This window comes from Euprymna scolopes, chromosome 45 (assembly GCF_053919585.1).
Source record: "Euprymna scolopes isolate OS-2025 chromosome 45, ASM5391958v1, whole genome shotgun sequence".
In the NCBI taxonomy this organism is placed as follows: domain Eukaryota; kingdom Metazoa; phylum Mollusca; class Cephalopoda; order Sepiida; family Sepiolidae; genus Euprymna; species Euprymna scolopes.
In genome coordinates, this window is record NC_136526.1 from 24,011,386 (window position 1) to 24,025,621 (window position 14,236).

Genomic DNA, 14,236 nt, shown 5'->3' on the forward strand with positions numbered 1-14,236 from the left:
AGTGATGAAACAGTGTTCAGACAGTCTTAGTGTTCACATTGTAGATATGAGATGTCGAGACGTGTATGTAAAGACATTTTAAAACACATGATATACAAGACATATAATAACAGTTTTCACTTTACCTTTTGGTAGAATTACAACACAAAGACGACGTTTATAAAAACACATGATGAGTTTATTTCTTCTCCCGACCGGTCGTGGTTTTCTGAGTCAAGAATTCAAAGCTTCACATTCTAAGTTTCAAAAGTGACTGTCTCGCTTCTAGACGTTCGAATCCCATGTTTGGACTGTCGTCTGTCGTCCTCAGACTCTCTCTCCGTCTCCCCCAGTTCTCTAAAGTTTCTAACTATATCGATTTTAGATATTTTAGAACCAGCGTAAGATATGGCAATGATTCAATAAAGTCCCCCTTGTAAGACTGTAGGAATTGCAATCCAGTGCCTGGCTTCATGCAAGTTTCTTTCAGCTGTTTGTAGGTGCCGCTTAAACGTGGAATTTCCAGACAAAGGTTTTCTTCATCAAACGCAGCTGTGAGTTCGGCAACAGACAACTGTATTTCTTCCTTCCCGATACAATACAATTCCAATACAACGGCAGAAAAAGTCAACAAGATGTCATTCACTGCCTGTACTCTTGTATCCAACTCGACATGGAAACGGTCCAGACACTCTAACATTGCTTTCTTTGTCTCCTGCTGCAATGACAATCCAGCATCTTTTGCATCCTTCCCTCGCATTCTATTCTTTCTTCTGATTATCCTCTCTGTAGAGATATTAAGTTCTTCACATTGTGCAAGTGCTTGTTAGACGGCACTGTGAACAACATTGGTACGCTGCTCTTCCAAAAATACCTTAGTTTGGTAACAACCATGTCCAGGGTAATACATGGTGTCGGCATGTACTTCTTAGCTACGTTTGCTTCTTGTAAAACGTCACTCCAGAACAACAAGGAAACAATGAAAGAAAAGTCGCCATAACTGGTAACCGATTGTGCGCATCGTCTCTTGTCTCGTCGTTTTCACAAACTTGTTAAACCTCTGCATCACCGGCCCCACGGCATCAGCATGTGTACTCCAGAGAGTTTGTTTACCACAAACGTTCAAAGAATGATTGGAACAAGGTACAAAAACGGCTCTTGGGTTAATGTTCTTTTTTTGTACACCACCATGGATTTCTGCGTCAGAACTTAATATCTAGTCCTTTGTTTTCTCGAGGATATCATAAGTCAATGCAACAGCTGTTTTACCTTTCAAATGTAAAAAATCCAGGAATGACTCCCCGCACTTCAACTGCACTATTGCTGATATGTACATATCTGATTATTGTTGACATTTGATCTGCATGCAAAGCGTTTAGTGTGCTATCAAAAAGTCAAAATACTTTGCATTCTTGATGTTAGCAACGAATTTGCCAGTGTTTATTTGGTCCGAAAAACAAATTGCGTCGAGCGTTAGGTGAGAATAAGGAAAAATGGCCGCCACTTATTACAAGTAACGGCTATTTTTTCCCATTCTCACCTCACGCACGATTAAAATAAAATTAAATTAAACAGTATGAAATGAGTAAAATCACTAAAAACTTATTCAGAAAGGTAGAAGAGTGACTTATCTGGCCTTCGATAACATTTATTTATTATATATTTGTTTTTGGACCACCTTTTCGTAGCGATGTGTATTGTAAAACAAACCCATAATTTATTTTCAATTCATGAAACACATTTTGACTGTCTTTAAAATAGTTTTAAAAATATACGCTTGGCAAATTTACACTGTCTTTTGTGTGTCTTGTCAGAGCTGAGAAACGTGAAAACTAAATTTTCAAACGATATCAAGGATTGCCATTAGCAAAAATAATTTCTATTAGTAGTCTGGGATTTTATTACCTTATATTTCCCCCGTACAGACACATAAATTGTAACCAAAAAAGAAATGTCGCCAAAAAGTGCTTTTGCGTAGAGACGCGAATTTTTTTTTCTAATTGTTCTTCACAGTTAAAAAATGAAATGAGTGTCATGAAATGATTTTAACTGCACTATTAAAAACTTCCAAAATACAGGGTTAAGAATTTTCAATAAAAATCGGCAAAAAGATACTTCAATGACTAATTATTTTTTAAAAGAGTTTGTAATCTTTTAGAAAAGCTAATATTAATTAAAAACTTAAAAATTTCATGATATATGATAAATAAATTCTACTTCCGACTATTTACGCACCTAGGCCTGGCTGAAAAAATTGTGGGGTGGATGAAATTTTGTTACCGCTCTTTGGTTGTCACCGGGGGCGGACAGCCTCCCATCCCCTTAGCTGAGAGTGAAGTTTATATGCGCATTCTTTGCCTTTTTAATTAATCTGTCATTCTTACGCTCTCATCAACAATTGGATTACTTAAATGGGTCGGCTCATCAAGAACTTGCTTACGTTGGAGTCACGTACAATATGGACGACCATATTGGAGCCAGTTGTAAATCAGAAAAACTAAAGAGAGTTCCACAGGCATAAAGTTCTAAGAGAGAAGCTTTGTTCATGGAATCTACGTTTAGGTTTAGACAGAGATAAAGAGTGGGGGGGGGGAAATTATTGATAATATGTTGTCAAACCATGCTATTCCATCCGCTTTCTCTTTCAATCACGTGACGTCATGTCTCATTTTTTCTGCGTTCTTAAATTGTAAGCCATTTTCAACTCTGGACAATTGAACTGATCTTGCTTAGCGTTCAGCAATCCTAATTCCTTGTTATTCTCAACTAACTCATGTATAAGCGATGGAAACTAATCGCTCAAAAGTTAACACTAATTATTTTTATTTCTTCTCGGTATCTTATGATGACTTGACTATGTACAGACTTAACATGATTGTTTGAAATGTCTCCATTCATTGCATCATTTCTTTTGTCAGATCGCGAGACAAGGGATCAACTAACTGAAGGTACGTAATAAAAAAATCAGTTAAAACGATCATCCTTTACGAGATATGAATAAAAATGTCATCTTTTTTCTAGAAAACTGTGTTGGCCAGATTAAAAATTTTAGACCTAAATAGCATGTAAGCCAGCAAATTAAACTTTTCCACAAGTAGATCTAAAAACGGAACGATGTTATTTATTGATAATGTTATTTATTAATCATTAATATTTTTTTATTTTTCATAAATTATTTTTAATAACAATTATTATTAAATTATTAAGTATTAACAACTATTTTTTAAAGAGCTACTATTATTAGCAACTATTATTATTTATTAATTGTTTCTAATAACAATTATTATTAGTTATGAATTATATTTAATAACAATTAATTAGTATTAATAAAATTATTATTGTTTATTAATTATTATCAATAACAATTATTATTATTTATTAATTATTATTGTTTATTTATTATTATTAATAACAGATATTGTTATTAAAATTACTATTATTTATTAATGATTATTAAGTGTTTCCTTTTCAGATTAAATATGGAAATGAGAGAAGAGGAGAGAGAGGGGGAGTTAGAGAGAGAGAGGGGATCAAAGAGACATGGAGAGGGTGATAGATCGAGAGAGAGATGAATGGAGAGAGATATTAAGAGAGGAAGAAAGAGAGAGGGGGGGGGAGAGGAACAGAGGGTGAGCTACACTTTACCGTTTTTTCTTCGATTAGTAGAGGAGAAATCCTTCGAGACCGAGGCAAATTTTATTTTTGTTACTATCCAGAGTACCCTTTTTTTCGGGAGCTAGAGTTTCCACACATTAGAAACCGACCAGGTTAACTACACTTTCACTATTTAATAAAGAAAAAGATATTTTAAAACATGACGTCAACAGCCGGATAAAGCCAAGCGTTGCAGATGTAATAATAACAAAGCTACGCGAAAGAAATTATAAAGTAAAATTTTAAATGTAGAAACAAAACATCAATAGAAAAACCCACAAAAAAACAAAACCTACCGTCGTTCATTTGTATTTGAAAATGTAATTTTTTTTGTCAAATAAATTTTAAGTTATTTTTGCAATAAATAATAGCAAATTCGATAAAATTGGCCTTCAGAATAAAACCTCCCCAACATCCCCATGTTAAGAACAATTTTCGAGGTTTGGGGGCTGTTTAATCCGAAAGCCGTTTTTAACGTGGGGAGGTTATTTGGTGCTTGTGCACTTATTGAACCGTATTATTTTTAAATAGTATTTTCAAGTTAAATTAAGCTTCTACAATATTTTTATTTTATTAATTTGTTACCTTAAAGTACAGAATAGTTACAAAACACCCTCCTCTCCCCATGTTAAGAATGGCTTTCGAAATAATAACGTTATTATTTCAGCACGGTTCAATACGTGCACAAGTACCGGTTATTTTTTTTTTATAGTTTAGAAAAAGTGAAACAAACTGTTTTGTGTATTTAATTTATTTTTTTTTGCAAGTATTTAAACAAATTGCCGAATGCCGGCGAGTTAAGAGAGCTGCTCGCCAGACAAAATGACAGATAGCTCCTTTAAAATAATTTTTAGAAAAATAAATAAAAATAAATATTCAGACTTGGCACAAAAAAGGAAGTGTGAATTTATTTACCATTTTTTTGTGTTACACTCATATGTTTTTTTTAGTGTCCAGTGGAAACAAAGAAATCCTTCTTGACTGGGTAAATTATTTTTTTTGTGTGTGTAAAATTCGAAGAGAAAAGAGAAATTAAATATTTTTCTTTGTGTAGAACGTGGAGCGGAGAGATAAGGAGATTTATTTTTTTAGTTTCATTTGGGAGAATTATGTACCCTCTTGTAGTGTCTTTGGTGTATATAAAGCTCGTACGAAAGGACGCAGCGATAAAAAGCACGTCTCAACTCATCGAGGATCCGGCGGAAAAAGAGAAAGAGAGACAACTCAAATTTTGCGCCACAGTTTTTTGTCTTCTTTATGGGAGCTCTCCGGAAACGGTGACACATCAAAAGGTCCCTGTCAAATTTTAGTTCGGGCGATTCAATATAAACCAGAGTATCTAACTCAACTGTGCTTTTAAATATTAAAAAGTAAAAAATGTTACCACATTAAAAAAAAACTTTTCCGCTTATTTTCTGTTCCGATTCGAGCCGAGGCGATACCACATTAAAAAAAAACTTTTACTTCCGGTTTATCACCTCGACTGAAATCACAACCAAAAATAAACGAAAAAATTTTTTTTTTAATGTGGTAATATTTTTTACTTTTTACTATTTAAAAACACAGTTGGGTTAGATACAATCATTCTTGCAAAATATAACAAAAACCCACTTGCAGATTTCTAGTTTAGTGATTTTGAACAAACCAGATGTTCAATATATATATATATATATATATATATATATATATATATATATATATATATACATATATATATATATATATATATATATATATATATATATATATATATATATTTGTTTCTTTCAGAATGTGAAGGAAAACCAGCGGAAATCGCTTTCATAATCGATGCTTCGCGAAGTATTTACTCACCCGACTTCACAAAAGGAATAGATTTCTTGAAACATTTCGTCAACATCTTTCAAATTGGTCCAAATCAAGTTCGCATAGCTGCTATCGCTTTCGGCGATGTATTGAATTATAAAGCAGCTTTTGGATTCGGCGATTTCAAAACTAAGCAAGATGTTTTAGCTGCTCTCGAGCGTATCGAAGATGCTGGAGCCAGGGGATGGACTACAGATACAGCTAAGGCCATCAAATATGCACGCACCAATTTCTTCTCAAAAGCTCGAGCTAATGTTAAGAAAGTCGCCATTGTACTTACCGATGGCCAATCGGATAATTTCCCCAAAACACAGGCTGAAGCGTACTTGTTGAAAGGTGGTGGCGTCAAGAGCATTGCGATTGGTGTCGGGAATAAAACCAAAGAAAACGAATTAAAAGCCATTGCAAGCGGCAGCGAAAGCGTTTTTAAAGTCAATACTTATGGCGCCCTGAAAAGCATCATAAATACACTTGGCTTCATCACCTGCAGAGGTAAGTTTCAAACTTTGATTTTCTCTTACCAATTTGTATTTATTATTTTTCCACCATTTTATTACAATTTATTTGCTGCTGTTATTTTAACAAAATTATTGTTATTATTATTATTATTATTATTATTATTATTATTATTATTATTATTATTATTATTATTATTATTATTATTATTCGTTATTACAAGTTATTTGCTGTTGTTATTGTAACAGAATTATTGTTATTATTATTATCATTATTATTATTATTATTATTATTATTCGTTATTGTTATTATTGTTATTATTATTGTTATTACAAGTTATTTGCTGTTGTTATTGTAACAGAATTATTATTATTATTATTATTATTATTATTATTATTATTTGTTATTGTTATTATTATTTTTTATTATTATTATAATTTATTTGCTGCTGTTATTTTAACAGAATTATTCGGTCCTTCCCGGACGATGGTATTATTGAAACAGTTTTTTTTTCTATTTTCATTCGACGTGTTTGCATTGGAATAAAACAAAACTATTGCTTAATACTAATCTGCTATTATTTATACTGTTGTTCTTGTTGCAGAAATTACAACTGCTGCTCCCACCACAACGACCACCACTCCACCACCAAAAGAGGAACGTAAGTATTTGCTCCTTTCAAATGCAACATGAGATATTTTAAAAAGATATTTTAAAAATATGAAATTTCATACTCTCATATTTTCAATATAAAAAAATCAATAACATATTTAAAAACTATTAAACGTAGATATATATTTACTTTTATTAAAACTTAGCCTGTGACGGAAAAGCGATTGACTTCAATTTTGTATTCGATCCGGCTCAAATGGGAATGAGTGGAACCGAAGACGCCATTCGGTTTATTAAAACTGTTGTTTCTAGTGATGACTTGAACAATGGTAAAGTACGTGTTGGTACAATTGCTGGACCATATCCGGACATGAAAGGTAAGTACGGACTAATCTATATAAGCATTGCCCTTTGATCTATTTAATTTTATATGAATGAAATTTATGTTCCAATCGATTTCATGGGTTACATACTATACCCGGTCCAGTATTTTCTTCAGCAACAGATTGATGCATGCAACGACAACTTCTGTTTGTTAGAAATATGCAAAACTGGTTGCTAAGTAGATAGTTAATTCATTCTCTGAAATACATTTATTTCTCTTGCTGACAGTGGATTTCTGATTTTATTTGAGAAATATACAACTTCTTTATATATCTTATATGTTTCTGATTTTAGTTAGGAAATTTACAACTTCTGATCGACAATACACATTTTCTTCGATTTAATTTGTTTCATATTATATAAGTTCTGACATTTTCTGTTGATAAAGATTGGGACATACACCGATAACTTATGTTTGATGTAAATACACAGATTAAAAATGGCTGCAGTTTGTTGGCTAGAACTTAGGAGAGAAAAAAAGATAGATAGAAATTAATTGCGTCAAATTTTGGGGATTATTATCTTATGTCAGTTAAAAATTTATCAAGGTCGAAAGTCACTGAACGATGAGAATTAATGAAATGGAGTGTCAGTTGAAGTAAGAAGAATATTATGAGAGGATTGGAAATGATGATTGGAATGAACGACGTTTGATTACTTATGAGAAGGATTCATGACAAGTTTTTATTTACATTGGATTTGAAGACAACCATGTTGTAGTCTGCAGGATGGCAGTGTTGTGATAATGTGTTCAACAGAGGAAGGGTCCTTAGAAAGAAACTCTGTTCATAAATGTTTGATGTTAGATACACGGAGAAATAAAGTTCGTTGTGTCAAAAAGGCGAATTCTTGCTGTAAATACGAATTGACGATTGGAGCTCGGTGAAGAACATTTCCTAGAAATAACGAAAGAATATAAAAAGGACCAGCAATATGTCTTATGAGCCAAAGAGTAAAAAAGAGATTATTAACTACTAGATGGTGAAGTCAATTGTGTACTTTACCAATCAAGAAAAGGTGTTCTGAGAGACACCTTCACAGATTTAGCAGTAGTACTCCATGTTAAGGCGTATCTGACCATTATATCTTATATTATACTAGAAGCCAGGTATTTTCTGGGGCAGCAGAACTATTTTTTTCCAAAAACCTTAGCAACATAATAGTTATGTCTTCCGTTTTAGTTCTGACATGAATGTCACTCATAGACTTGTTAGTGGTTGAAAGATGTATTAAAAATAACGACTCACTTTTTTCCCATAGCATCACGTGCTCTAAATCGAAACAGAAAGAAACAGCAGGACCTTCATCATTAATGTTCTTCCAAGTGCTGCCATAGACAATTGTGTCGCTGCATAGATGACAACAAATGATCACAGAATATGTGTTGGGAGATTATTAATGAAGATCGAGAAGAATGTTGGGCGCACAACCGAAGCTATAACTATAATAACTTCCCCTCAAAGTAACAATATAATAAATTCTAAAAATGAACTGATCTCTTTCTGCAAACATAAGTCCAAATTTAATTATGGCAATTTTGAAATTACATAGTTATTACTTTTACCCTTTATATAGATATAAAAAAATTTTTTCTTTAACTTTATCGTTTTTCGACATACTTCTTAATACTTTATAATTTAATAATCCTTTATTTTAATTCTTTATCTCTTCTTTGCCTGGCCGGTTATTTATCTGCATTTTCTGCTTTATTCTTTAAACTTTCCCATCTATCTAATATATCAATCTACCCACACTTTCATATCTTATATTTTACTATATGCGTTTACTTACATTTTTCTTGCTTTTTTCTGAATTTGCAGATACCGGCCATCCTCTCCCCTTAAATTAATTTTTGTTTTATTTTTTTATTTTATATTTTATATTTTATTTTTTTTATTTTTTATTTCTTATTTATTTATTTATTATTTATTTCTTATTTATTTTCTATTTATTTATTAATTAATTTATTTTCCATTTAGTGTCTTCTAACAACTCTTGCTGACATTTTTTAAGTGATGATCTGTACATTTCAGTTGACTTATATTATTTTGCTCTATATATTTTTTTCGCGCCTTTAACATTTCCTGTCTGGGTCATTTTGACATTTGTTTCCCTTTATTTTATATTTTATATTTAACTTTATCATCATTTTTTCTCTCCTTTTTTTCCTCTCTCCTCTTTTTCTTCCCTGATCTTTCTTATTTATGTTTATGTCTCGGAAGTAGAGTGAAAAGCATATCTTATTTTTCTTATATCAATATTATTGGAATCTTTTCCTTTTTTCCTTGTACACATTTTTGTGAATTATCTCATGGATTTCTGACTTTGGGTTATTATAGACCATCTTCTTCCAATTACGGGATTTCCTTGGATTTTACTTGTACAAATGGAAATTCTTTTAACTTTCTTGAATTTATACATTTAGATTTAACCGTCACTGGATTTTTTATCTTCCACCAGACTATCAATTCATGTGTAATCACCTTTTTCTTCACCATATTCCCTCTGCTTCACTTTTTTGTTTTCAAGTAAGATTTTTAACTTACTTGTTGTTTCATCAAATACTTCTGCATGCAAAATCCGATCCCGCATTTTGCTAATTCCTACCCTCTGATGAGAATGAAAATATTTCTTCGAAACTCCGCTGATTAAGGACTATCAACTTATCTAGTGTTTCCTTTTCAGATTAAATATGTTTTTAACTCATTTCAAAGTGTTTTTAACATATTTTATTAACTGTTTGCTCATATTATAAGCTCTATTTCCTATTTGGTTTTATCGAGCTTTTACATCTGGCTGAGATAATTTTATAAATATTAATTCTTTAATATTTATAATATACTTTAATTTTGCCATCTTGGATCATTTTGGTAAATTTAATTGTAATTTTCATTTTATATATATATATATATATATATATATATATATAAGAGAGAGAGAGAGAGAGAGAGAGAGAGAGAGAAAGAGAAAGAGAGAGAGAGAGAACAACGTCCCCATTTAGAAATTCATAGATCAGCAAATATATGGATATCAGTTATGGTATATCAAGTCATAGGAATGAATTCTGGATCTTAAAGGGAGAATTCTACTCGTCAACTCTCTCTCTCTCTCTCTCACACACACACACACATCTATCTATCTATCTATCTATCTATCTATCTATCTATCTATCTATATATATATATATATATATATATATATAGATATAAAAGTGAAATTGTCTCTGTGTGTGTGTGTATGTGTGTGTACATTTCCTACCTAAATACTCGGCCAATTTTCAGTCTACAGACTCGAGATTTGACATAAGGAGTATTGAGATTTGGGAAAATCTTTTTAATCAGTTTTCGGCCAGAAATTTGGCTGTCACAGGGTCAAAGTTCAACGATTTGACCTTTGAGAATAATATATATGTATACATATGCACAAAAAAATTATGAATAGTACATAGGGCTCGAGCAATGCCGGGCTAAACTGCTAGTATATATATATATATATATATATATATATATATATATATATATATATATATATATATATATATATATGTGTGTGTGTGTGTGTGTGTGTGTGTGTCCATATGGTCATGTTGACACAAAACGTTATCTGCTTTTACGATGCTTAGTTTCACTGGAATTGCGTTCGACGCCTTGACGGGTGATCTAACAAAATGTATTTTTCCATCTTGCCAAATTATGTAACGCAGTGCCTGAATGGTATCCAGGTATCTCTATACTCTACAAGTCGTGAAGATACTGTTAGGTTCATAATCAAAATTACATTTAGCAATTTTTGTGAGTTAGCTTAACATTTTACTGCAGTTTCATAGAAAATCCGATCATTGGAAACGCATTTCTGCCCCACAGGTTTATATACATTTGAATGTTAGTCAGAATTTTAATGTGAACGTTAGATTTAAAAACATCTACTTTTCAAAATTATTTGACATGAAAATCACACCATAAAATGACCTTAATTTATAACTTAAGAATATTTTTATAATTATGTTGTGCTTCTATTTTGTTCTTTTAGTTTTTGGTAACAGTATACACTTTAATAAAAGCATTTTATTTTATCTAACCTGTGTAAAAAAAAAACCTGACAACATTTGCCAATCTAACCATGAATATGATTTTTACCGCATCACACCTACTTAAGATTAAATCATAACTAAGTTAAAAATAAAAACATATATTTGTACCCTAAAATATTAAAAACCATTGTTTCTTTTCTACAATGTCACCCATACTTTAAGTTTTCCTCCATTCCGTTTTGTTCTTGCAAAAGTATTGTATTAAACTGTTAAAGATTTATAAAAGAAAACTATTTTCTAAACTTTGCAGGTTTCCGTCTGAACCGTTACAAGAGTCTTATAGATATTTCACAGCATTTTGACAGTTACCAAAGGACGAACATGGCTGCTTTAATTACGGAACTCCATGTAGAAGCCTTTAACAAAAAGAATGGTGGCCGTCCAACTGCCAGTAAAGTCGCTGTTGTGTTCCTCAAGGGCAAATTAAACAAACCAGACTTGACGATATCCGAAGCGAAATTGGCCAAATCCAAGGGGATTGAAATCTTTGTTGTCAACGCGGGTAGTTTGAACCACGAGAGTGTTCTCCACGCTATCGCATCGGGGGAAAACGATCACATCTTGCGAGCAAAGAGTTCAGGCGAAATTATCGAAATGGCCCGGTCTCTTGTGAATAAGATCTGCAAATGTAAGTGATTATTATCAAATATATATGCATATGTATGTATGTATATATATATATATATATATATATATATATATATATATATATATATATATATATATATATACGTGTGTGTGTGTGTGTACGTATATATGTATAGATGTATATAATATATGTATATATGTGTGTATACATATATATATATATATGTACATATATATATTGTTACGGGCTGGGAGAAGCTAAGTCGGTGTGATCACCCCTGATTAGAATCTTCGACTCTAAAATGGCGCTTCATCCTACGTTTCTCGTAACACAGAATAAAATGAAAAGAAAATATCTAAAGTGCATCGGGTGCGGATTTGCGCACTGGAATGACACGTTATCCAAGATTCATGAATAACTCACATTTAACCTTGAACGATTCGAACGCAAAACAAGAATGACACAACTAGTAGATAAAATATCATAAGGACTTTATTTAACATATGATTGAAATTTAATAAAACATCTCAATGGGTCGGGATGAGGTCGAGGAAACGAAAAGATAAACAATAAAAAATAATGAAATCAAACAAACATATAAAAATAATAAAGTAAAAGAAAATTGGCATAAATGTCATTCTGGAATAACAGTCCGGAGAAAAAAAAACATAGATGGAGGCGGGGGGTGGGTTTGGGAGATGGGGCATTAGAAATGGGGTACTTAACTGCCCATCGCATGGCCAGCGTAGTTTCTTTCTGTCTTGTTTTTTTTAATTATTATTTTCAAAAGTCTGTAAACGCAGATATATTGCCTTCAGTAGTATTTTTCCAATTCCTCGAGATTATCTCATCGACCCGAAACTTGTACGCGATGTGCTAGCAGTGTCAGAAATCGCCATTTGTAATGTGTGATAAAAATTTGTATAAACTTATAATTACTTGAAAAATGTAATTTAAACCCTAATTTTTTTTTTCAATAAAAGGAACAAAGACCAAAAATTAAAATAATAACAGGTTTAATAGCAAAATATGCAGTATTTTTTTTAATAGGTTTTCTCTAAAAAAGATTTCAAGAAAATCAACGAATTTTAACTTACTTCGAATATAATAAATATATATAAATTTCAAAAAATCACTTACATATAAAAATACTAATCAATGGGTACTTCCATTCTTCATTGTTAAGAATTCATCCATATTTATATTTTATATTCCATGTTCTTTTTTTAATAAAATTCTTTTTTAAGCAAGGATTAAAAATATCACGATATCAGATGTTCACGACTAAAATAAAGAGGAGGCAAACGTGTACCTTTCTTTGAATTGAAAACTTCGGTAGCCGGTAAACGCCAGAATTTATCTTCCTTTCTATTTCTAGCTGTAAACAAAAGGTAGTCAACATGGGCCATCGTAACTTTTAAAATAATCACATTTCACTTATCAGTTTTTGCCATTTAAAAAATTTCACTCTACCGATTTTCCATTTTTTTAATTCTCTTAAAGAAATACATGAGTTTTAGATTGAATATATTTAATTTCTTCTTTATGGAGTGATTTTTTTTTAATCTAAAAGAGAAAACATTGAATGAAGCAGAAAAAATTGTTGTAAGGTATTCAGTCTCTTCAGGACAAATTTTTAAAATGTGAGGTTTCACTTATAAAAAATCAACCTGTTTAAAATAAAAGGTTTTAAACTTTTGACTTTACAGGTAAATTTGCAAAATAAACTATTCTTTTTTTTGTTTTAAATTAAATTATTTTATTTATTGATCTTTTATCTTCAATTTGTGATATATTAATCTGAGGTGTGAAAATTAATTATTTTCATTTTAATAGACATTTCAAAATGGTTGTGGGGGATTAAAAAACGTCTGTCTAGAATATTATATTCAGTTTATTGGAAAGAGCATAAAATTTCACATTAAACCTGCAAATATTGTAAAAATTAACGAATAGAAAAAAATTGATAGATTTTTAAATTGAAAAAATTGAAAAATATTTAACTCGTAAAATTCAATTCATTTTATTACGTAGAAAAAATGGCTGCATGAGCGCGCGCATGCACTTTGTAAACACTGTTTTTGAAAAATAATATTTCTATTATTTTTCAAAAACTTTAATAGTTTATTTTGGAAGTATATTCCATAAAGAAATTAAGCAACCTACTTTAAAAAGAGAAATTACGAGTTTTGTATATTTTATTCATAGTTTTGTGTTAAGGGTGTCAAAAATTCCCCCAAAATTCTGGCACACATCGCGATGTGCGTCATTTGACATCGTTCCATCTGGGTATCATTTCCACGCCGATGTAAGACCTACTTCATTAAAACATAAAATAGAATAAAAACCTATAGAATTAAATGCATCTGCCAGTTTTTGAATGACATATTTATATTTATTGAATGACATATATATATATATATATATATATATATATATATATATATATGTATATATATTTATATTTTATTTTTTAATTTTTTTTATTACCGTTTTTATCTGTTTAGTTACACATGTTTCGGTTGCTGAATCTTGTTTGCGATCCAGTAACCTCATCAGACCTTACAGAAATGGTAATTATGGAAGAATGATATTAGGTGTGAAAAAAGCGAAAAATGGAAAGATGG

General features: G+C 31.1%; 1 protein-coding gene across 1 annotated transcript in view; it reads left to right on the forward strand.

Moving 5' to 3' along the window:
- LOC145269294 (matrilin-1-like) overlaps positions 1-14,236 on the forward strand; it is a 38,650-nt gene that overhangs the window by 13,402 nt on the left and 11,012 nt on the right. Inside the window, exons 3-7 of the mRNA XM_080124981.1 lie at positions 2,898-2,927; positions 5,404-5,970; positions 6,539-6,595; positions 6,753-6,923; positions 11,271-11,648. Coding sequence (XP_079981107.1) covers positions 2,898-2,927; positions 5,404-5,970; positions 6,539-6,595; positions 6,753-6,923; positions 11,271-11,648 — 1,203 coding nt within the window. The remainder of the gene's footprint in view (positions 1-2,897; positions 2,928-5,403; positions 5,971-6,538; positions 6,596-6,752; positions 6,924-11,270; positions 11,649-14,236) is intronic.